The sequence below is a fragment of the Giraffa tippelskirchi genome, chromosome 2, assembly GCF_054371585.1.
Source record: "Giraffa tippelskirchi isolate mGirTip1 chromosome 2, T2T-mGirTip1v1.2.pri, whole genome shotgun sequence".
NCBI lineage: Eukaryota > Metazoa > Chordata > Mammalia > Artiodactyla > Giraffidae > Giraffa > Giraffa tippelskirchi.
The window spans coordinates 219,429,956-219,456,103 of NC_137276.1; the positions used below are offsets into that span (position 1 = coordinate 219,429,956).

General features: G+C 40.2%; 1 protein-coding gene and 1 non-coding gene across 11 annotated transcripts in view; both read right to left on the reverse strand.

Moving 5' to 3' along the window:
* The window catches only part of APP (amyloid beta precursor protein), a 292,111-nt gene that overhangs the window by 192,539 nt on the left and 73,424 nt on the right, over positions 1-26,148 (reverse strand). For all 10 annotated transcript variants that reach the window (XM_081557722.1, XM_081557714.1, XM_081557706.1 and 7 more), the window contains exon 3: positions 9,993-10,122. In XM_081557722.1, the coding sequence (XP_081413848.1) occupies positions 9,993-10,122 (130 nt within the window). The remainder of the gene's footprint in view (positions 1-9,992; positions 10,123-26,148) is intronic.
* TRNAR-CCU (transfer RNA arginine (anticodon CCU)) lies at positions 10,952-11,024 on the reverse strand. Its single transcript has one exon. It is a non-coding gene; the product is annotated as a tRNA-Arg (tRNA).

Genomic DNA, 26,148 nt, shown 5'->3' on the forward strand with positions numbered 1-26,148 from the left:
TTAATGATTAGTTCACATACAGATTATCCTAACTCTTAAGATACAACATAAAAATCTGAAATAAGCTTTTAGATTTCATTACCATTACAAATGATACTTAGAAGTGGGTTTCTGTTAAAATAATCCTTTATTATTAGAATTAAAAGCTAAAGATAAGGATGCTGTCCCCAAAGAATCTAATGGTATGTCTTATTTCTGAATTCAGATGCCTCTGATAACATGGGTGTCAACTTTTAAAATATAACAGCCAGTTATTTTACCAGCAAAATGAGTTTATTCAGGAATAGCAGAGGAATTGCAATCTGGGATAATTAAGCCATAGCAAAAATCAGGCTAGCCTGGCAAATGAAGGAGAGGAAGGTTACTTTATACAGGGAAAGAAGGAAGTTAGGAGTGGCTGATCTAAACAAAAGACCACTGAAGGAAAATGGAGCTTTCAGGGCGAGGGATGGCTTCTCATTGGCCGCGTTGCAGAGTCTTCTATTGGCTGTGCTTGTTGTTGGGCCAGGAGAAAAGCTTTCTTTCTCCTGCTGTAGTATCAGAGACATTCCTGCTCAGAAATGTAAAGCTGTGACAGGTGGTGTGTGCATGAGAGCTCCCACTTCAGGGATGCTTGACTCCATTTTATTTTTTTTAATTTAATTAAAAATTTTTTTATTTTATGGACGAGTTGCACAGCATGTGGTAGATCTTAGTTCCCTGACCAGGGATGGAACCCACGCCTCCTGCAGTGGAAGTCCGGAGTCTCAAGCACTGAACCACCAAAGAAGTCCCCTGACTCCATTTTATTTTATTTTACTGAGATTTGAAAAGAATTTTTTTTTAAGTAAAAGATACTTTTAAGAGATTCAAAAAGCAAATCCCCCCAAAAGGAGAAAATATTTGCCATGCATGTTTCCATAGAAGAATTCCTATCTAATAAATCCTACAAATTAAGGAGAAAAACAACAAACTTTTTTAAAGAAATGAGTGAAAAACTTCTGCAGGCTTTTAACAAAAGAGGATATCCAAACGGGCGAGTAAGCTTATAAAAACTATTCAAAGTTATAAATCATCAGGAAAACACTAATTAAAACCACAATGGAGGGTCAAGGCGAGGGAGGGTCTGATTCTATCTTAAAAGAGGCTTTCTTTTATTAATTTTTATACTGTCTTTAAACTAGATATGTCTAGGTTAGACCCTGTCCTTCAGAAATAAGAGTTTAATGTTCTCTAATCCAGGTTCAAAAAAACCCCCCCAAAAACAAAAAAACCTCAGTTTCTATCTATTCTGAGATTCTTATGTTACTTCTTGGCTGTTAAATAAAACCTGCTCTTGCTCTATTGATCAATATTTATTTCTGTAATCTTGTAGATTCATTTGGGCATGTGAAATTGTGGTTTTATAACCTTTGTCTTCCTAGTGATTAGGCTACTCCTTCTTTAAGTTTTCCTTCCTTTAAAAATATTCAGCTAACTCCTCAATTCATTCATTGAATATGCACTTATTCAGTGTACCACAACATACTTAGAACTCTGGAAGTATATTTCAGTGAATGGAACAAAGATTGCAGTTTTCAGAGAGCTAACACTTCTGCTTAAAAACAATTATTTCCAAAGTTACAGGCACTGCAGGAAAACCTTCCTAGTCTTCGGCACCACATATTGTTTCTTCTCAATACTGCTCTATGATTATTCTTTTCCCTCATCAGGCCCTCAAATCCACTAATTTTAAAACTTTCTCCACCCATAACTTTCTTATGGATTTGCTATTTAAATTCAAAAGATGTTGAGGCAATAAATGAACAGGTTACTAGAATTTATGGAAATATTACTCCAGAGTATAAGGAGTTTTTCCTCTAATCGAACTGTGCTAGCTATTTAAAGAACTGATATAATTAAAGGCTTAAAACCACATTGACTGTTCAGATATTTTTCCAGACACCACATAAAAGAAACAATCAAATGAATTCAATGTCTTTGTGAATAAAAATTTGATTTCTCTACTATTCCAACATTCAAAAAACAAAGATCATGGCATCCAGTCCCACCACTTCATGGCAAACAGATGGGGAAAAGGTGGCAACAGCGATGGGTTTTATTTTCTTGGGCTCCAAAATCACTGAGGACAGTGACTACAGCCACGAAATTAAAAGACACTTGTTCCTTGGAAGAAAAGCTATGACAAACCTAGACAGTGTATTAAAAAGCAGAGACATCGCTCTGCCAACAAAGGTCCACATAGTCAAAGCTATGGGTTTTTTCAGTAGTCATGTACAGATGTGAGATTTGGACCATAAAGAAGTCTGAATGCTGAAGAATTGATGCTTTAGAACTGTGGTGTTGGAGAAGACTCTTGAGAGTCCCTTGGACTGCAAGGAGATCAAATCAGAGAACCCTAAAGGAAATCAGTCCTGAATATTCACTGGAAGGACTGATGCTGAAGCTGAAGTTCCAATACTCTGGCCACTTGATGTCAAGAGCCGACTCTTTGGCAATGACCCTGATACTAAGAAAGACTGAGGGCAAGAGGAGAAGAGGGCAACAGAGGATGAGATGGTTGGATGGCATCATTGACTCAACAGACATGAGTCTGAGCAAACTCCAGGAGATAGTTAAAGATGGGAAGCCTGGTGTGCTGCAGTTCATGGAATCGCAAAGAGTCAGACATGACTTAGTGACTGAACAACAACAAACACTACTTCAAACTTAAATAATCAACAATCTTAGTTCTAGTCTAAGTCGCCAACAATATGTACCAATACTACCAACACAAATTATGGTCCCCAGAACACATTTTCTAATTCATATCTCTTCATTTTCTCTCCACATGCCTTAGGATCCATACCATGCCTCATCCTCTTTCCAGGAACCTCCACTGTACACTGCAGTTTTAGCTCTTATTTTTACAGCAATCACTCATCTTACAGAAAAAGTTGTTACCATCTGGTAATAAAGCAAATCATTAACTGGAATCAGAAATTTCAACACAATTGTGTTTAGGAGAAAACTTCTGGGGAAGAGGAGTGGAGTTTTGATGATGCTGTGTTTGGGTCCTTGAACAACCACTTGTCGTGAAATCAGCAGAGAAGACCAGCATGTTTCCAGAGCAGAAACAGTCACAACTGCAAACCTCTACAACATCTAAAACAGTGGAATTCTGCCCTAAATTCTGTAAAATAGGTAGTACATATATATAAAGGTAATTTTATACAGAGAGAGTCATAAGTTTCACCCAAGGAGAAGCAAACATCTTCTAAAGTTGGTACACAATATACAACAAACTCAGCTCCGTGAAATCACAGTTTAACTCTATCCAACTCAAAGTAAGCTAAATAAGGACACCTCTAACACTAGTTTCACTCACAACTTCTAATCTTAAATGAAAATTTCGAGATTGAAAATAACGCCTGCAAGCCTAAACTCAACTTCTTCCTGCCACAGGCCAACTTGATAAATTTCTCTGTAGCAAAAAGAGGTAATCATTTAGCTGTGTCTCTACAGATTTATTGCTGAACTCTGTACTTAAATAGTACTGAGTTAATAGTATACAATAATATTTTCTTTGATTTTTTCCACTTCCAGTCTTCCTTATGTGAAGGTGAGTCCATTCCTCCCCTTCCCACGTTCCTTCCAGTATACTTTTATCATGTCTATGGCATCTGTAACTGCCTCCATACTGCTCAGACCCACACAATGGCATCTCCTTTCCTTTTATCTTACAACTGTTTGCTACCTTTTAAGTTTGGCTTTTTGTTTACATAAAGTTAATCCTTGCCCCATTTTTATATTTGCTTCATTTTCTCTGCACCCATCAGTATTGCATCTTTCCTGAACTCTGTAACAGAATTCTACAACCACTCTTAAGTACAGGCAGGTCCATCAGTGCTATTTTTTCCCTGGAGCCCTCCCTCCTGGGATCTGCCCCATTCTCCTCCAATCTGGGCTGGCTTCTCTCCAGACTGCTGCACAGCTGTTGCCTTGGGACTTCCCTTCACCATCAGGTTTCACAGCTAAAGCCTGAGACTCACTGACAGGGGGGAAAAAAAAAGGACACATTGCACCACCAGCAAGAGCTGAAATTTATCAAGGGATGTAGAAGAGAGGGAAAGTTTAATGAAGCTGCTTGTGACTAGGGTGATAAAAAAATAAAGATAACAGAGTTTATTTCTAGACTCTCTACATTGAGAGCTTGATGTGTTGAGTACTAAAATTTGAACATGTCATCATATCCTTTGATACTGAAACTGAAATACATCTTTACTCAGGCTTCACATGGACTGTCATCTTTATGACATTTCTAACATTCATGATTTTTTCTTTCTGTACATACTTTATGCCTCAATGCTTTTTGGTCAATTCTTTCATGATATACAAATATCAAATTACTTTTTTTAAATGTGCTAAAATAATTCAGAGAAATTATTTCCCCAAATTTCACTTCACTAAGCTTGAAATAATTAACCTTTCCCTTTATAAGAAATATAGTTATACTTTAATGGGTACTATTCAGAGATACAGAGATATGCTGTCCCTAATTTACAAGATCAAAACTAAAATTCTTTTAAGTCCACAAAAAAGCATTTCTCAGTTCTTTTCCTAAAGAAGAAATACATCAAAAATTTCCTATACTTTGTGATGGCATTAAGTCCATGTCTAATATATTTTACATATTATTTATATAAATTTTAAAATGTATTTAGCTAATTAAAATATAATGGAAATGAGGCCTTTCTGGCATAGTCTGAGTTAACTAACTGAATTCCATTTGTTACACTGGGTTTAAGTCACTTTCCTGTCCTAGGAAACATAACAATACATGTCTGTACCACTCTAAGAGTTTTTCTGACATATTCTCTTTCTGGTTACAGTTATTCATGTGGTATAGAGCTAAACATGGTGCCCTAAATCCCCCAAAATCTTGTACAATTGTCATATACAAGTTGTATTTTCCACTATAGTCCTTTGAAAAGTTATTTGCTAGACAAAACAGTAAACAAAAAGATCTCAAATGTGTTGTTTTGGGAAATAACATGATGAGAATTGAGTTGTAAACACAAAAAGGAAATTCAGTTTCCTTTCTCTGTTGTAGGTAGAAAGTGATGGTAAGCAGCACACCACTTAAAAAAGATGTTCCCAGAGTGCAAAGAGAACTTTGATGGAAGTCCATTTCTTTCTTGATTCCCTATCATAATCACTTCAACTCAGTCACATCAGGAAAAGTCTATGAGGAAAGACACAGCCTGAGGTTAAAAGCTGGAAACACTATGGTCCAGCGTATTAAATTTATGTTAAAACAGCAAGCCAACAATTTCCAAGATGAAATTACGCAGATGTAACTAGGAAGCAGCTGTTTACTGGTTGGCACAGAAGAGTAAATGTCTCCAGACCATCAGATCTGATATGATAGTACTGATTCCAAACACACAGAGAAATGAAAAACTCAAAAGATCTTACATCCACTCTAGCTGATGTGTTTTAAATCTAAAGGCATTTTTGCTCTTTTTAAATAAGTTAGGTGGGTAGGTTTAGTTGCTAAGTTGTGTCTGACTCTTGCGACCCCATGGACTGTAACCCACTAGGTCCCTCTGTCCATGGGATTTCCCAGGCAAGAATACTGGAGTAGGTTACCATTTCCTTCCCCAGGGGATCTTCCTACTCAGGTATCGAACTCGAGTCTCCTGTAGTTCAGGCAGACTCTTTACTGAATGAGCCACCAGGGAAGTTACTTTTTAAATAAAGTAGATGAAAATGTGACCATGTGAAATTTAAGTTCCATGTGACTTTTTAGCTTTCTTGGATGTCAGCATCTGTCTGTCTCTGTATATAAATAGAAACAATCTAAAAACAATTGAAAAAAATAAAGGCAATAAAAACAGAATATACTTTTCATGAGTTAAGCTGCTATTTATAAAAGCAAACAGTAAATTATTGAGGTCATAACTTACTTGTATGAAGAACCTCTAATAAGCTCAACTTTAAAAAATTTCATACTCGATTATCTCTTGGAGAGAGTCACAATACATATATACAACTCAAACAGTGCTAGTATTTCATAAAAAAATGGCAACCAGAGCAACAGATGATTCCAGAGTTTCTACTCATCTTTTTTGCTTATAATTGAATTATTAGCCTTTACTCCACAGTGGCAAATGCAGAAAAGCATCAATTTCAATACTGGATCTAGGACACCAGGAAAAGTAGTAATCCAAATGGAAAGGAGTCAAACGTTTTGCAAAGAAAATATTCTCTTGAATAATAATGATGTGTTTGAATCCTGTATGAGATAATTAATAACATGTTCAAATGACTAAGACAGATCTTACCGTCTGGTGCCTGAGGCATAACTAAAAGCAAAGCGTGAAATGAGAAAGCCAGCTGACTCCCAAGAGAAATCATCTACTCCATGGGAAGAAAGTGACAACAGCAATCTAATACACTTTCTCCATCTAGACAAGGGATACAAGACACTGTAGAGCCGGGATGCCCACAGCAAAAATATGGCTTAGAGAAAAATAACCCAGTGTAGCACTTATCCTGCACCTGATAAGAAGGTCAGGAAGGTTCCATGCTGAACATGACAGGCATTTTTCTCTCTTCTAGCTTTGTTTTGAATTTCAATATGCTTAATATTAAAGACAATCTTATTTTGCTTTCTAAGTAGCACCTGTCTGAGAATTAACTTTAGTAAAATAATCTCTTTTGTGTAAAGGATTTATTTGGATACAGCCAGAAATTTTAGATGGTACTTATGATGATGCTAAACAGTAATTCTTTATTCAAGCAGCAAGTAATACATAAATGCTCCTGTGCGCTCAGTCGCTCAGAGGTATCCAACTCTGTGACCCCCTAGACTGTAGCCCTGCAGGCTCCTCTGTCCATGGGATTTTCCAGGCAAGAATACTGGAGTTGGTGCCATTTCCTCCTCCAGGGGATCTCCCTGACTTAGGGATTGAATCCATGTCTCCTGCATTGGCAAGCAGATTCTTTACCAGTGAGCCACCTGAAATTGGAAAGACTGATGCTGAAGCTCCAATACTTTGGCCACCTGACGCGAACAGCCAACTCATTGGAAAAGACCCTGATGCTGGAAAAGATTAAGGGCAAGAGGAGAAGGGGGTGGCAGAGGATGAAATGATTGAATGGCATCACCGATTCAATGGACATGAGCTTGATCAAACTCTAGGAGAGGGGGAAGGACAGGGAAGCTTGGCATGTTGCAGTTCATGGAGTCAGATATGACTTAGCGAGTCAACAACAAGCAACACCTGAGAAGCCCCATATATAAGAAGGTTGCCTATCACTACCATAAAGTGGAAACCTGATCATGCAAAGAGAACCACGGAGCTTCTAGGGACATGGCTGTGTCCTTTATGAGACATCTACAGTGGCATTTTTTTTAAGTGTTAGTTATTGCCTCCAATTCATAGTCTTTCCTCTATGATTTGATTTTATGAATCAGGTGATTATTGGCTCTAATACAATTTTCTGCTGATACTGGAAGGAATGCTGGATTGCAAATCAAAAATCCTCGGGCTTTGGTCCTGATTCTACCAGGACTGGTGCAGGAGTTACTGCAAAAAATTCAATCTTGCTGACCTTCAATATTTGTACCAGTGAAGTGAGAGTGAAAATTCCAACATCACCTGCCTCACAGAGTAAGTATTTCAATGGGTGCCCTATGCAAGTACAAAATGCTTGATAGCCTCTCTGTATAACAGATTGTTAAATCTAGGCAGGCAAAAAGAGAGAAGGAAAGAAGAAAGGAGCAAAAGAGAAAGGAAGAAAACAGGGCAAACAATATTTAAACTATTGGGACCATGCACTATGAATGGAACTAAAAAAAATACATAAATTACACACGTTTTTCCATTCCTTTTCCCGAAAACAAGACACACTGGGCATATTCATTGGGGTTATATATAACACTTTTTGTAATACTTTTAGTTAAAGAATGAAATTTTGCCTTTTGCAACAACATGAATAGATCTGGAGGGCATTAATGCTAAGTGAAGTAAGTCAGACAGAAAAAGGCAAATACTATATGATACCACTTCTATGTGGAATCTAAAAGATACAACAAAGCAATGACTAAAACAAAAATGAAGCAGACTCACAAATAAAGAGAACAAACTAGTGGCTACCAGCGGGTAGAGGGAAAAGGGAGGGACAGTATAGGGGTAGGGGAAAAAAACAGGTTGTTATGGGATTATATGAAATCATGACTGTGAAACTTCTGAAAATTGTAAAGCACTATAGAATTTCCCTGGTGGCTCAGCTGGCAAAGAATCTGCCTGCCATGTGGGAGAGCTGGGTTCGATCCCTGGGTCGGGAAGATTCCCTGGAGAAGGGAATGGCAGTGTCCTATACCAATGCTCCAGTATTCTTGCCTGGAGAATAACATGGATTGAGGAACCTGGCGAGCTATATAGTTAATGGGGTCAAAGAGTTGAACATGATTGAGCAACTAATACTACTACTATAGAATTTAAAGAATATTTCATTCAATTTGAAAAATCAGGGGAAAAAAAAGACTTATGGAAAATTTGCCATCACCTAGGAGTGAGGTAGTACCTACAATCCTTAATTCTAATCTAGGCTCAGTAGTAAAGTTGGAGGCATCATATGTTCCACTTGTCACTGTCATGTTAGGGTCTAATTTTGGGTTCAGTAGAAAAATGCCAGGGATTCATAAAATGAGAAAACATGATAAAAGATTCACATAGGCCAGGTACATACTGGGAGTATCTAATGATCATCAAGTCCCATAAGTAGTCAAGAAGAGGCGATGTTGATGTGCTAATTTAACACCAGATACTATACCAGGCCTGGGAAAGTGGCTAAACACATCACAAGTGTTGTCTTCTGCAATTAGGAACAAGGAAACTCTTTTAACTGCCAAATGTTTAAAAATCTAGTTTTGTACATTTTCTTTATCATAAATCCACCAGATGAAATCTTCATTCACTGGACATTAGCCCAGTTTCCTATTAATGTCTCAAAGTGTGTGCAGGCATCTATAGTAATCAGTCGGTTCTTATGACATTTGACGCAAGTATTACACAACCTTTGTCATTCTGAATTTCTAAGTTTGCTGTTGGGACTTTTTTTAAAGACCCTTTTTAGTTTCTACAAGACATTATTGGAATGTATATCAATACTTGTCCACATCATTCTCAGATAAATCCCTATGTCCTTATATACAATCACCTTGCCAATGAATATACTTTTGGAAAACATCTAGATGCTGGCTATCAGATCAAAGGCTGCTGATTTCCCCATTGTCTAGCTACATAAAAAAAAAAAAAAATCACGCACGAAGAAACTAATAACCAAGACAGATTAAATGTGGAGTATGACAGTGTTTCCCGAGGAAAAAATACAATACCACATAAGGCAACTCAGTTTTTAGAACAACAGTTTAAAGTAAAAGTCAGTAAAAAGTGAAAGCACACATTTTAAACCTGAGTGATCAAACTGCTTCCTCCAGTTTGATGTAAGCAGAATAACAAAACTGCTCAACTTCAATTCCCTAATTATCATCAAACAGGAAGAGTAGCGGGCTGTTGTAGAAAGCGCTTTTTGAGAATTAGCAAAATGCACATTAGGAGCTCTCTTCTATGAAGTCTATGTCAAGAAACACACAGGGTCTGAATTCTACTAATTCTAGACAATTTGGGTACAGGAGAATCACCTACAGAAATTGGTAAAACTAAGATTCCTGGGCCCCACCACCAGACATTTTCATTCAGCAGTTGTAGAAGAGTTCCACGATTTTTAATTAGAATAAACACACTAGGTAAATTCATTCTGAGGCTGGAAGCCTGGAACTACAGCTCCTTTATTGTCAGGACACAGGCTACTTTAATAAGAGTCCAAAATATAGTCCAATACAGAGTGGCAATATGCTGAAGGAAGAGCCTGCATATCTGATCCAATAATTAGAACATCCTTCCCGTTTATGCCCAAACCCCATGGCCCACCAACGCCGGCTCCAAGGCCGGCCAGCTCACCCAGGCAGCGGTAGGGAATGACCATGTGTGCGTGGGTCTTGCACTGCTTCCGGCCCCTCTTGCACCAGTTCTGGATCGTCACTGGTTGGTTGGCTTCCACCACATTGGTGATCTGTAGTTCAGGGTAGACCTGGGAGAGCACATAAAGAGGGTACATTGTTACCTGAGGCAGGACTGGCACATAGGCACCTGATGAACCACTACTGTTATGCTACGGTATACAGGCTGGCTCTATACACTCAGGCTGGCTCTATACATACAGGCTGGCTCTATATATTCAGGCTGGCTCTATACATACAGGCTGGCTCTATATATTCAGGCTGGGTCTATACATTCAGGCTGGCTCTATATATTCAGGCTGGCTCTATATATATTCAGGCTGGCTCTATATATACAGGCTGGTTCTATATATTCAGGCAGGCTCTATATATACAGGCTGGCTCTATATATTCAGGCTGGCTCTATATATTCAGGCTGGCTCTATATATTCAGGCTGGCTCTATATATTCGGTATATATATATATATATATATATATACAGGCTGGCTCTGTATATTCGGTAGTCAAGCTTGGGCTTCCCTGGTGGCTCAGATGGTAAAAAAAAAATCTGCCTGCAATGAGGGAGACCTGGGTTCAATCCCTGGATTGGGAAGATCCCCTAGAGAAGGGAATAGCAACCCACTCCAGTATTCTTGCCTGGAGAATTCAACGGACAGAGGAGCCTGGTCGGCTGCAGTCCATGGGATCACAGAGAGTTGGACACGATAGAGCGACTAACTAACACTTTGGGGAATTCAGGGTAAAGAAAACGATCATTCACTCAAAACATGATGCAATCTAACTTTTACTTTACAAGTACTCCTACTTTATAAACACCCATTCCAGCTTAAAACATTTTTTTTTTTCTTTTTTAAGTTTATTTGGCTGTGCTGGGTCTTGGCTGCAGCATGTGGGATCTAGTTCCCTGATCAGAATTCGAACCTGGGACCTCTGCATTAGGAGTGCATAGTCTTAACCACTGGACCACCAGGGAAATCCTTTAACCTATTTTCTAGTGGTTTTGTGGTTTAGTCGCTAAGCTGTGTCCGACTCGTATGACCTCATGGACTGTAGCGTGCCAGACTTCTCTGTTCAAACATATTTTCTGGGGGAGATAAAAAAGAAAAGGAGGAGGTGTGAGTGTGCTAAGTCACTCATTCCGGCTCAATGTGACCCTGTGGACTGTAGCTCATGGTGGGGGGGCGGGGAGATGGTGCCTCTTAAAAGTATGGGGTCATTTCAATGCAAAGTAAATGGGTGTAAAGATAGTCTGTAATGCCCAAAATAATTTTTTAAAATATCTTTATTTATTTATTTGACTGTACCAGGTCTTAGTTGCAGCACATGGAAACTAGTTCCCTGATCAGGGATCAAACCCCAGACCCCTGCATTGGGAGCATGGAGTCTTAGCCACTGGACCACCAGGGATATCCCCCCTAAATAATGTTATGGTAAATACATCTGAGAATATTACCATGACTGAAATTCAACCCAACCCTGTTTTAGTCAACTAGGCAAACATTTCACACACGGAATATGACACACAGCAAGCTCTCTCTGTAAAAATTCCTCTCTTTGTTCAAAGTAATTTACATAAGAATAATTTATCAAATAGTTATCATGAGTGTCGTTTAGATAAAGAATTGCATTTATGAATCTCTTCCCTTGATAACTAACTACAGCTCTTCACTCTGATTACTGTTCTCAATAAATCATGGTGTTTACTGAGCACTTGGAAAGAAATGTCAAACTTGATAAACTAAAATGAGTTTATGAAAATATCAGATCACTTCTATTTATTAATAATAATGAGAAGCGATTTGAAGGAAAAATAGAAAGATAAAAATTTGCTTCTAAAATACTCTTGCCCTTGTATAAATCTTGCATTTCACCAGGGTTGCTGTTTGGCCAGTTAAATACAGTGAAGAGAGGAAACATAAGAGAACTGAGGACAGAAGCAAAGAAATGGTTATAATGACGGGTTATAATAAAATCTAAAGTGGGGATGTAGGAAGAGAGGGATACACAGTTCAAAGACTGTAGTATCAGGATTTCCCTGGTGGTCCAGTGGCTAAGACTCCACGTTCCCAAAGTAGGGGGCCTGGCTTCAATCCCTGGTCAGTCCCCTCAATTAAGATGAAAGATCTTGCATGCAGCAACTAAGACCCATCACAGCCAAACAAATAATCAATGTAGTATCAATGAGTCCTGCTGTGGGCTACACAATTCTGTCCTAAAGGTACCAAAAAAAAAAAAGTGGGGTGGATAGAAGCAGTAGTTGGACAGTCAGAGAGTTGAAATTAAGATTCTGGAGGAGGTACAGTCACTGGTATCTGCAAGAACTATAATATGAATTTCAGAGGGAATGATGAAAGCAAGATCACTGGAGGAATGAAAATCAAGGAACAGAGAAACTGGAATCTTGGAGCATCGAGGTTGATATCAAAATCAGCTAAGAATGATGAAAGATGCAGTTGGCTGAATGACAGAGTGAGGGCCTAAAATCTCTGAAGATTGAGGGGGTTGCCCCTGAGGCAGAAAGAGCCCTTTGGATGCCTCCAGCAAGTGGAGGAGAGGTGGGAACTAGTCCATCCACAGTGTGGGTGGGGGATGTTTTAGGGAGGAGGAGGAAAGAATGGTTTGGAAGTGAAAATGCAGGAGAAGGAAGATATCCCTAGGTCAATGATGGGAGGGCTGCAAGGAAAGAATGACCTGAGAAGGCTTCGAGGGAAGCAGTGCCTTTGGGGAAGAAGCAGGTTTCAGAGCATGAAGATGCTGTCCACAGTGTGGGTTATGGATAGAAGGAATTTTGCTGATTGTCCATGAAGCTCAGAGGGAACTTGCTGTCTTTAAAATGTTGATCTTTTGTTCACTGTGGAGTTTGGGGCATTAATTTTAGACTTTTAAATAGTGCATGAAAATATGACTTATCTGAATTCCTGAGTGCCTCACTTGCCTTATCCTATCCCAACCCTGAGGTCAAGTCTATTAAAAAACTAAGGCACTGAAAACGAGTGAAAACTGTGGTCCATCCAGACAATGGTTTACCCAGAAGGAAAAAGAAAGGAGTTATAAAGCCATGAGAAGACACAGAGGAATCTTAGTTGCCTAATAAGTGAAAGAAGCCAGTGTGAAAATATATGTATGAGTCCAACTATGTGACATTCTGGAAAAGGCAAAACTAGGGTAACAGTAACAAGATCAGTGATTACCAGGGATTAGGGGGAAGGAGGGATGAACAGGAAGAGCATAAAGGTTTTGGGGGACAGTGAAATTATTCTATATGATACTCGACACTGTAGTGGTGAATGCATGTCATTATACATTTGTCCAAACTCACAGTTTGGACACTAAGAGTGGACCCTAAGATAAACTATGGACTTTGGATGATACTGATGTGTCCATGGAGGTTCATCAATTGTAATAAGTGTACTATTCTGGGGACTTCCCTGGTGGCCCAGAGGTTGTGAATCTACTTGCCAATGCAGGGTACACGGGTTTGATCCCTAGTTGGGGACCTAAGGTCTCACATGCCTTAGGGCAACCTAGCCCACTATTGTGTGCTGTGCTCAGTCGTGTCCGACTCTTTGTGATCCCATGGTCTATACAGTCCATGGAATTCTCCAGGCCAGAATACTGGAGTGGGTAGTCTTCCCCTTCTCCCGGGGATCTTTGCAACCCAGGGATAGAACCCAGGTCTCCCACATTGTAGGCGGATTCTTTACCAACTGAGCCACCAGGGAACTGTTTTTTAGAGCAGCATCTAAAACTGCTCTAAAAAACAGAGTGCTGCTCAGTGTAGTCTGAGGCAAATTCAATGAGGGAGGTACAAGCTATGCAAACACACAGAGAAGGATATGTAAATCAGATCCTGGATGAGTATTGAGAAAGTTATTCTTCCAAAACACTTGCCAGCAACTTAGCTCTACATGGAAACAGCTTCTTCCCCTGATTTTATTTTGTTCTTAAGTGGCTTAACACTTCAATGCACGCATTTACGTCACAGACAACGTTCAACTTGAAAATGCCACTAAAATTTAATATCCCCATGGCGTTTTTTCCAATAGAATAAAAGGTGAAGTGGCTTTTGGGGCAGGAATATAATTCTCCCACCACCTCGCCTTGTTTATTACATCACCAAAGTACAGCACTCATGAGTCATAAACTCTATGACACCAGAGAGTTCACCCTGAGGGACACGACATTGTGTGCAGTAAAGTGTGAGTTATTGCATTTTTCTAAAGGGGTTCCAGCTGCCACTTCACAGAAATACTAGCCTGCTGAGGCTTTTCTCAGGAGCCTTCGTTTTATACCAAGGAGGGCTATGCCCGCAGGAGACACAGTCAAGTCATATCTTCTTTTTAATTCAAAACCAAAATACTATCTGTAGGGTACATATTGATAAGAAAAAAAAAATATATATATATATGTATATGGCTGGTTCACATTGCCTTCCATCTTCAGTGTCACTAAGGTAATAACTGGTGCAAAAAGCAGTAACTTATTTGGTGGGTAATTTTCTAGCAGATAGAATTGCACATGGACCAGTTAAGATCAAAGAGTGCTAAAGAACTGATGCTTTCCAACTGTGGTACTGAAGAAGATGCTTGAGAGTCCTTTGGACAGCAAAGAGATCAAACCAGTCAATCCTAAAGGAAATCAACCCTGAATATTCATTGGAAGGACTGATGCTGAAGCTGAAGCTCCAAAACTTCACCTGATATGAAGAGCAGGCTCATTAGAAGAGACCCTAAAAAGATTGGGAAAGATTGAGGGCAGGAGGAGAAGGGGGTGACAGAGGATGTGATGGTTGGATGACATCATCAACTCAACGAACATGAGTTTAAGCAAGCTCCAGGAGATGGTGAAGAACGGGGAAGCCTGGCGAGCTGCAGTCCATACGGTCACAAAGAGTTGGATATGACTGAGTGACTGAACAATAACAACAAAATGATCAGAGAAGACAGAGCTCTTTCTCTGAAGGTCACCAGAGCTTTCCAAAGTGATCAGCTAAACACAGAATTTCCTTCCAGTTCCCATCCTAAAACCTAGGGCGTATGTGTTATTTCCTGTGCTTCACCTTCTTTCTCTAGGACGGGGATATGGGCGATTGTTAATAGACAGTTGGAGGAGATTACAAAACCACATGAATCCCATGCATGGTTTGCCTACTGCTTAACAATGAAAAGGGAAGTGGCAACTTCCACCCAAGCAGCCACTTCTATCCTGAGACAAGGAGCTATTAATTCGAATTTGCCAAAGAGAATAAAAAATTGCTGTTCTCAACTCAGGAAGTTTATTTAAAAAGGGGGAGGCACACCAAACATAAAAGACACATAATTTCTTCTGAAGTACATCTAGTCCCAGTTAGTCACAGTAATTACCACAAGCATAAGGAAGTTTCCAAGTCAGAAAGAAAAACCTAATCAAAAAAAAAACACAATAAAAACCATACCGAACTTTCTGACAAAAATTTGAAATACTATGTCTTCCCTGGTGGCTTAGACGGTAAAGAATTTGCCTGCAATGCAGGAGACCCAGTTTCTATTCAGGGATTAGGATCATCCCCTGAAGAAGGGAATGGGTACCTCCTCCAGTATTCTTGCCTGGACAATTCCATGGACAGAGGAGCTTGGTGGGCTACAGTCCATGATGTTACAAAGAGTTGGACTGTATCTTATTTTTTATTAAACAGCACTAGTATATGGCCCAAGACAAAGAAGCATTTTTATGTTATGAGACAAATAATTCATGACAAGCATTCTATATTTTCTTTGTGGCGTCTCATACCTTAACACAGGAAATAAAGCTATCTGATGCTTTTGAACTGTGGTGTTGGAGAAGACTGTTGAGAGTCCCTTGGACTGCAAGAAGATCCAACCAGTCCATCCTAAAGGAGATCAGTCCTGGGTGTTCATTGGAAGGACTGATGTTGAAGCTGAAACTCCAATACTTTGGCCACCTCATGCAAAGAGTTGACTCACTGGAAAAGACTCTAATGCTGGGAAGGATTGGGGGCAGGAGGAGAAGGGGATGACAGAGGATGAGATGGTTGGATGGCATCACCGACTCGATGGACATGGGTTTGGGTAAACTCCGGGAGTTGGTGATGGACAGGGAGGCCTGGCGTGCTGCGATTCATGGGGTCTCAAAGAGTCAGACACGACTGAGCGACTAAACTGAACTGAACTGAACTGAAATCTCTAAGCCATTTCATTTGTATGTTGCATGCATGGTGTATTCACACAGCAAGCATTGCTGAGAATTTGCTAAAATAGCAGGCATTAGCAAAGCCTGATTTTTATAGGGCCCCCATCCTTTTCCAAAATGTCTCCTATTTGATCCCACTGATCACTATTTTTTTAATTATGAAAAATTCAGATGATGACAGCCTCAGTAATCAATACTTAAAGCAGAAGCAAATTCAGGCTTGAATCAGTTCCTTGAAAAGCAGACAGTCCTTAGTTCCTAAAAATCCTTCCTGAATTACACAGGGCAGTCACTGAATAAACACACTCACTGTGCAACAAGCACACTCTTCTTAAGACCCTTACACTGCACTGCAAATGCCTACGTCCACGAGGGTCCTCCCCCGTGGACAAACCTCCTCCACTCACAGTGTAATAGATGTGAATCCTTCTTGCCCACTTCAGGAATGCTTTCTGGTATTTATCGCAGTGTGCCTGACATCTGGGTTAAGTACATATGTGTACCGCCTCCCCGTTGAAAAATATACTTTCCACGGGCAGGAAAACACAATGGGACCCCACTCGCAGCCTCCCCAAGGTGCTCCACCTTCATGAGCGTTGGCTGAAGCTGATCAGGAGGCTGCCAACATGCCTGCCCCTCTCTGCAGCCCTCCAGCCTCCCACCCCCTTCCTCGGCAAGAGCTCTCCTGAGTGCCCATATTTTAACTCTGCAGCTCCGGCCCCATAGCCGATCACAGCCAGAGGAAAGCACTCTGTCAACTGCATTCTCCTTGCTTAAGCGTTGTAAACAAACACATCCAGGCTCTGGTTAGCTAAGGCTGGCAGGCAGGGGAAGTCACAGACAGAGGTGATGCCTGGCAAAACCACGAGGGGACAGGAAGCAGGCAACTGGAAGAAGCAAGAAATTAAGAAGAGGTACAGAGAGAGATACTAGGATGAGAAGGCTGTGGACGCAAGTCACAGAGATACGGAGCGGATGAGACAGGGACCACCTGATTACCTGTAACTCCAGTGAGGAGTGATGGGTCTCCTTCAATCACACCCACTTTTAAATATTTATTTATTTATGGCTGTGCTGGGTCTTCCTTGCTGCGTGCAGGCTTTCTCTAGTTGCAGTGTCGGGGTGGGGAGGGCAAGGTGCTACCTGCACTGCAGTCTGCAGGCTTCTCACTGCACTGGCTTCTCTTGTTGCAGGACACAGGCTCTAACGCTTGTGGGCTTCAGTAGCTGTGGTGCACAGGCTTAGTTACCCCGAGGCATGTGGAATCTTCCTGGGTCAGGGGTCGAACCCATGTTCCCTGCACTGGAAGGTGGATGCCTATCCACCGTACCCACCAGGAAAATCTAAAAAGCCCCCCCCCCTTTAAACATAAGCTATTTTGGTAGCTTCATCTTCTTTCCAAATGAACAAAACCCAAGAAAACTGTCCCAGCTCAAAAGTTGGTTCACTAATGTTCCCTTTCTTGATCCCTTCAATCTCTGAATCCAAAGCATTTTATGCCATCACTTTTATCTGACCACCAACCACTCTCTAGGTCCTATTACAAGGATGCACCTTCCTGCTCCCTTAGACTATACACACTCCTTGAAGGAAGGGACTGTATGATTTATTTTCTGTTCCCTCAATGGTGGTCAACACTGTAACAGCACAGTGAGTGTTTGATCAACAGGTAACAAATATTTCTGGCTGAGTTCAGAATCCATTAGACATAGGGAAATCTAGCATATATTAAGCACCCATTGGATATTATCAATGTATAAGATAATCTGAATGGTATGATGTTATTGTTGGATCATAAGCTTTTGAGAAAAATAAGCACCTCAGTGTCTTCTAACATTGTTCTTTAGTTTATGATGTGGCAACTTAGTTGTGTCCAACTTTGTGACTCCATGGACGATAGACTACCAGGCTCCTCTCTCCACGGAATTCTCCAGGCAAGAATACTGGAGTGGGTTGCCATTCTCTTTTCCAGCGGATCTTCCCAACCCAGAAATCCAACCTGGGTCTCCTGTGTTGCAGGAAGATTCTTTACTGTCTGAGCCACTAGAGAAGCCCTACCAATAACAGTATCTTATATAAAAAGCAATGGATTATTGTTAATAAATGTAAACGTCAGCCTCTCCCTAGGCTAAGGGGGCCCATCTGATTGGGCCAGGCATCTGTAACAAGCAGCTAACTACTCTGGCCATATAAACATATTTTATCTTTGACAGCAAATCTATCTGCATATAAATCTAAAAAATTTAAGGGAGTTGAAGAAATTTCAAATACCAACAACCAGGAGAGGTAGAGTAGAAACCATCTTAGATCCATATTAGAAGGTTATAGTTGGTAAAATAATTAGTTTTCCCAGGAAAATACCTTAAAAACTTGGTCACCATCAGAACATTTTCATTCTAAATTAAAAAAATCTAGAGTCTCCATTTCTCTCTCTGTTTATCTGAACTGAAAAAATATTAATCTCAGACAAGATGACATTTAAGTTGTTAAATACACAAACCAAGAAAAGATATGGATGATATTTAAGAAAACCAAGGACTTACATATACAAAAATATAAAAATATCTTTAAGACACATACTATTCGAGTCCTACAAAAACTTTCCTTCATTTGCAATATTAAGGACAAACAGGGGACCACTTGGAGTATCCTTTTGCAACTGGCCATCTGGGACAAGGGATTAATGAACGCCAAAAGTTATATTTACACACAACTCGATTAAATCACCACCAACAGGTACCAAATGACCAAGGATGTTTCAAGACCACAAAATCAAATGTGGCCAATTAAAGGCTGAAAACAGAGTTAATGATCAGGGTTATGTGCATTCATACTAATTCTGAAAGTAATTTGTTTACTGTTCTTTCTGGTCTTTCAACACTTAAAAATCAACTTTTAATCAAATTCTCTAGGACATTTCTTTTTGAAAAAAGCTTCCCTGGTGGCTAAGTGGTAAAGAATCTGCTTGCAATGACGGAGATGCAGGAGATTTGGGTTTGATCCCAGGGTCCAGAACATCCCCTGGAGGAGGGCATGGCAACCCACTCCAGTATTCCTGCATGGAGGATCTCATGGACAGAGAAGCATGGTGGTCTATAATCCAGAGGGTCACAAAGAGTCAGACATGACTGAAGCAACTGAGCACAAATGCTACAAATTATGTAGTGTTGTTAAAATGGTGTTTTAAACATGTAAGTCAGAAGTCAATGAATAACATGTGTTACTTTACTTTATCTTCATCAATTTACAGCTGCAAAAGGGATATGCTCAAGGGGCTTGCCCAAAATAATGCATGGCATCTGAAGGAGGTAAGGTAGAGAACTGGGATTCCAGGCTTTTCCAAGAACAAGAGCGATTAGATTTTATAATTATTGAGGAGTGAAGAGCACAGAGGGAATACAATATACTATTCTTTCTACTTTTACATATGCTTGAAATTTTGAATTAAAAAGAACCAAAAGTTTAAAAGGGCTTCCCTAGTGGCTCAGACAGTAAAGAATCTGTCAGCAATGGAGACCTGGGTTCAATCCCTGGGTGGGGAGATCCCCTGGAGAACTCAACATTCAAAAAACTAAGATCATGGCATCTGATCCTATCAATTCATGGCAAATACAAGTGGAAACAGTAACAGATTTTATTTTGGGGGGCTCCAAAGTCACTATGAATGGTGACTGCAGCCATGAAATTAAAAGACACTTGCTCCCTGGAAGAAAAGCTATGACAAACTTAGACAGTGTATTAAAAACCAGAGACATAACTTTGCTGACAAAGGTCTGTATAATCAAAGTTATGGTTTTCCTAGCAGTCATGTGCAATATGAAAGCTGGCCCATAAAGAAGGCTGAGTGCTGAAGAACTGATGCTTTCAAATTGTGCTGGAGAAGACTTGAGAGTCCCCTGGACTGCAAGGAGACCAAACCAATCAATCCTAAAGGAAATCAACCCTGAATATTCACTGGAAGGACTGATGCTGCAGCTGAAGCCCCTTCTGTCTCTGTGTGTATTCAAGTCTGTTTCTGTTCCATTTGTATCATAATTTAGATTCCACATATCACTTAGCTGTACAGCAGAAATTAACACAACATTGTAAACCAACTATACTTGGATCAAACATTTTTTAAAAAAAGAAAATATATCATAAACTTAAAAAAAAAAAAAACCCTCAAGTTGGTGACAGCTCTGAGTACTCAGAGAGCATACTAATTCTAAGTTCTAAACAACTTTCACTGCAGCATCAAAACCGAAACAAAGTATGTCCAAGTCAATCTATTTCTGTTTCTGGATTAAAATAACATAGTCTCTCCTCTACAATTTTCTGGAATGCAAAGAAAAATCCTATCTCAAACTGTTTCTTAACATAACTTCTTGTAATAATGAGAGATATTAGAGGCTATATCTAATTTAATTGGAAAAGAGGACTGGAAGCTGAAATTGCTCTCTGATTACAACTTAATGAGGAGGTGAGAGGCAAGACACAGCTGACGAAACACCACTGCAATCATGGGAAAGACGTGCACTGCTGTATTTTCACAGTGACGACCTTATCTAAGAGCAAGGGACAGAAAACGCTTCAGGGCACCAGCCCATTTCCCACTAATGTGGCCCAAGTCTCTTTCTGACACTGTATGTAAATATACTGTCATATGCATACATTCATACTCAAAGTTGGAAAATATTGTGCAAAAACCCTGTTCAAAGTATGAGTCACTATTATACCAGCATGCTGAATGTAGAGACAAACGGGGGAGGGGGGTACCAAAATAAATAGGATAGGACACGACTGAAAACACAAATAGATGTGTCCACATATGGCCAAGATCCTCACTGTCTTTCTGTTCATTTATGGCTCATTTTCTCATTTTTAAAATGTCCAACCTATTGTGAACCAAGTATGCGCCAATATACAATAAAAATTTTAAATGTATATAAACAAACAAGCTTTTAAGAAAGCCCATAAAAGGAACAAAATTGGGTCATTTGTAGCGATGTGGATGAACCTAGAGTCTGTCATATAGAGTGAAGTCAAAAAGAGAAAAACAAGTATCATGTATTAGTGCATATATAGACAATCTAGAAACAGGTACTGATGAGCCTATTTGCAGGGCAGGAATAGAACACGTGTAAAGAACAGACTTGTGGACACAGCAGGGGAAGGAGAGGAGGGGACAAATTGAGAGAGCAGAACTGACATATATATACCACTGTGTAGAAAAGTGTCCAGTCTACACAAGATTATTTGTTATTTCTATCTCAATAAAGCTAAATAGAAGAAAGAAAAATACGATACAGGCAAAACATTTTTAATAAATAACAGGTCAAATATAAAAGTCCATAATATTACTGCAAATATGTAATAATTGAGTATGCATTTAGGAAACAGAGAGTAACAAGGACAAATGTTACATGAAACATTAACCTGATTAAAAATGATTAATGGTGTGCAAAGAAATATCCAAACTAATTTCATCTCTTTCACCTCTGAGTCTTATGGTTTGTGCAAGCAACCCTTATAACTATATAGAGCAATAATGCAAAAAATGTATCTGTACTCATATACAGGTGAAAGTCGCTCAGTCATGTCTGACTCTTGGCGACTCCATGGACTATACAGCCCATGGAATTCTCCAGGCCAGAATACTGAAGTGGGTAGCAGTTCCCTTCTCCAGGGGATTTTCCCAACCCAGGTATCCAAACCAGGTCTCCTGCATTGCGGGTAGATTCTTTACCAGCTGAGCCACCAGAGAAGACCTGGCTCACATCCATACATGACTATTGGAAAATCCATGAGTTCGAGCAAGCTCTGGGAGTTAGTGATGGACCGGGAAGCCTGGCATGCTGCAGTCCATGGGGTCACAAAGAGTCGGACACAACCAAGCAACCTAACTGAACTGAACTCAAATACAGGTAGGGTACCTCTACTTAAAAATTTTCACATAATATGAATTTTTGCATCTTTCAAATACCGAAACAACTACTCATAGGTGCCTGTCATTTGTGGGTTAATTTTAAGCCCACAAAGGTGGACGGCACATACAACAAAATAATAATGGCCAAGAGTATTTCAGTTTCTACCATAGCAGCGTGTCTACCATATGCCCTCAAAGTTGGTTAGATTAAAAGGATCATATGTGTTTAATTAATTTTAACTTCACATAACTAAAAAATGAAGACAGCAAAGTTGACAAAGAAGTCTTGTCTGGGGTTATATATTTTAGAGCAGACAGTTGGGTAAAGGAAATGGCTTTGTTCAACTCATCAGCTTTTGTTTGGGCCAGGCACTGGTGTGCTTTGTCTTATGATTCTGTTAATTTATAGACAAAACAACTGTTCATTTAGAGCAAGGAGGTTAAAGAAACAGAAAACACATACTGTTAATTGTGGAAAAGAAAACACTTAGGAAAAAGAAAGGATATCCATAATCTGATAGAAGAGGCTAGAAGCAAAGCCACATGCGCGTAAGTTTCCCAGCTGGAAATCTCAGCCAGCGCTCAAGGCTTAACCTGTTCAAACTCCCTCCAGAGACCTGTTCCCAGCATAAGCAAGCAGCGTCACTGACACCTGCTCTACACCCCTGAGTCCCAGAAGGTGCTTTGCATATTAGGGAGGGTCAAAGAGCCTGTGTTTTAACTTTCTTCCTTAAAAGAAGAGAAAGAACAGTACTGAGACTTTTATAATTTCTCATTTAACTGACAACATTTAACTTTTACAATCCACACCTGTGCACTCCTATCATAAAAGGGGGACAATAGTCTAAGATCGGTTAGGCAGCTTTCCTGGACTGCTCAGGTGTCAAAGAGTGAAGGCTTGCATTTTAACGGAGGTTCAATAGAGAGGCCCATGCTTCCCTTTCACTGCACTTGACCCTAAGAGCTCCCTTATAACAGCATCTGGATGTGAGAGTTGGACTATAAAGAAAGCTGAGCACCGAAGAATTGATGCTTTTGAACTGTGGTGTTGGAGAAGACTCTCGAGAGTCCCTTGGACTGCAAGGAGATCCAACCTAAAGGAAATCAGTCCTGAATATTCATTGGAAGGACTGATGCTGAAGCTGAAACTCCAATACTTAAGCCAACTGATCGAAGAACTGGCTCACTGGAAAAGACCCTGATGCTGGGAAAGATTGAAGGCGGGAGGAGAAGGGGACAACAGAGGATGAGATGGTTGGATGGCATCACCGACTCACTGGAGATGAGTCTGAGTAAGCTCTGGGAGTTGGTGATGGACAGGGAGGCCTGGTGTGCTGCAGTCCATGGGGTCTCAAAGAGTTGGACACGACTGTGTGACTGAACTGAGGTATCAAATATGTGTTCATCTATACAAGAGCGATGGGCAGGATCATCTTTCCCACGCCTTTCACACTAGCATCTTGAGACTTGAATTCCCTTCTCTTTAAATATTTATTTATTTAGGCTGTGCTGGGTCTTAGTTGCATTAGCAGGATTTTTGTTGCTGTTTTTGCAGCTCTCAGGTTTAGCTGCTCCCTGGGATGTGGGATCTTAGTTCCCTGACCACCAATCAAACCCACATTCCCTGCACCGCAAGAGGGATTCTTAGCCACTGGACCACCAGGGAAGTTCCCTGAACCCCCTTCTCCTCTCAATCCAGATAACCCTTGCATACAGGCTAATCTTTCTATTAGTATCGTGACCGAAAATAATCACATAGCCGTTACTCACTTCTAGGGTTAGATCCCAAATACCCATAATCAAGATCGTCTACTTCACAGCCTCATTCTGCCTTTTCAATTTCCTCAATTCTTTTCTCAGTTTATCTCATTGTATACTTCGAAGCTCCTGAAGAGCTAAGAGAGGCTTCCCTGATGGCTCAGATGGTAAAGAATCTGCCTGCAATGCAGAAGACCTGGGTTTGATCCCTGGGTCAGGAAGATCCCCTGGAGGAGGGCATGGCAACAGACTCCAGTATTCTTGCCTGGGAAATCTCATGGACAGAGGAGCCTGACGGACTAAAGTTCACTGGGTCACAAAGAATCGAACATGACTGAGCAACAAACACTTTCACTTTCTATGAGCCAAGAATGATGTCTTGCCACTCAACAACACCTGACACAAAATCCTATCCTGAATCAGTAAATATTTGCTCAATTGGCCTGAATTAAATTTGGGATAAAGAGGAAAAATTGGGGATGGAATGATACTTCAGATGAAGAACTGCAGTATACTTTCAATTTTTTCTCCTCTCAATCTAAAGCCTTTGGTTTAAATAAAACATTAGTTTTTCAAGTCTCATTTCATCCAAAAGAAAGAGGACAACAAAATCTAAAAATTCTAATTTTTCTTCCAAGCTTTTATATGTTTCAAGGGGAATATTATCCTAGTTTGGATCTACTTATAAGACTCCTAGGTTCCTGAGGCCAATAGCTAGGTAATATAATAGTTCATTAAGGCAAGTGGCCACTTTAGGCTGTCAGATGAATAATTTATATAGTTATTTTCAAATTATTTCCGTGATGGCAGCACTTTCTCCATCTAGTATAGAATGAAGGAATTTTTTTTTTCTACCAGAGGAAAACAGTCATCAAGGGAGCGTTTGTTGTGGTCATCTATTATTGCACACAAACTATCCCAAAACTTAGTAGCTTCAAACAGGAAGCATTTCTTATCTCACAGTTTCTGTGGGTCAGGAATCTAGAAGCGGCTTAGCTTAGTGATCCTGACTTGTACAAGGGTGCAGTCAAGATGTCAGCTACGGCTCTGGTCAAATGAAGGCTTGACTAGACTACAGGATCTACTTTCAAGCAGTTTACTCGTTGCCTGACAAGTGAGTGCTGGCTGCTGGCAGGAACACTCAGGTTCTTATTAGCACATGTACATCTCTCCGGAGCTGCTTGAGTGTCCTCACGACATGGCGGCTGGCTTCCAACACAGCAAAAGTATGCAAGGTAGGAGCCACATGCCTTTTGTGATCTAGCTTCAAACGTCACATGCATCTTTTCTGTAATATCCTCCTGCACACTGTGGCAGGAGACTACGTATGGATGTGAACACCAGAGGGGAGGCAAACACTGTTGGGGGCCATCTTAGAGGCTAATGACACCATAATAATTTAGAATTCCTGACAATTCTGTGAATTGACCAAGTGATTCTTCTTCACATGGTATCAGCTAGAGTATTGCAAGGAAGGCTGCATAGTCCAACTGGCCTTGCATACGTGACTGGCAGCTGACCTAGAGCTCAGGTAGGGCAACTGAATGAGGGCCTCCATTGTCTTCCACTTGGGTTTCTCCCCGTGGCTTCCTTCCCAGAGGGCAAAAGGAGAAAATTTCCAGGCCTTCTTAAGGCTTAGACCCAGAAGTAAACCAGTGTCACTACCATTCCATTCTGCTGGTTAAAGCAAGTCTCATGTCCAACCAAGACTGAAGGGGGTAACTGCTGGAAGACATAATTCATCAACAGGCAAGGGCAGAACAAAGACTTCCCTGGTGGTCCAGTGGCTAAGACTCTGAGCTCCCCAATGCAGGGGGCCCAGGTTCTATCCCTAATCAGGGAACTAGATCCCACATGCTGCAATCAAGGATTCCTCATACCACAACAAAGATTAAAGCTCCCAGGTGCTGCAAATAAGACCCAACACAGCCAAACAAATAAAAATAAATAAGTAAAAATTAAAGAAAAAAAAAGAAGAGTACTACTAAAAAAAAAAAATTCAACAGAACATATTACCACAGGGTCACATAAAGAATAATCTAGGGTTTGCTTCCTGTTTTCAGGGAGTGTATTTAGTGATCATTTAGTAGGTTTAACTGAATATTGAAGACCATGTTTATATGTTTATTGAGCATTATCACAGCACCTGCATCTTAACTGGGTAAAAATAAACTCAGGGCAAGTGTGGATGATGGGCCAACAACCCCCAATTCCTGCTGGAATTCTGTCAATGGAAAGAAACAGT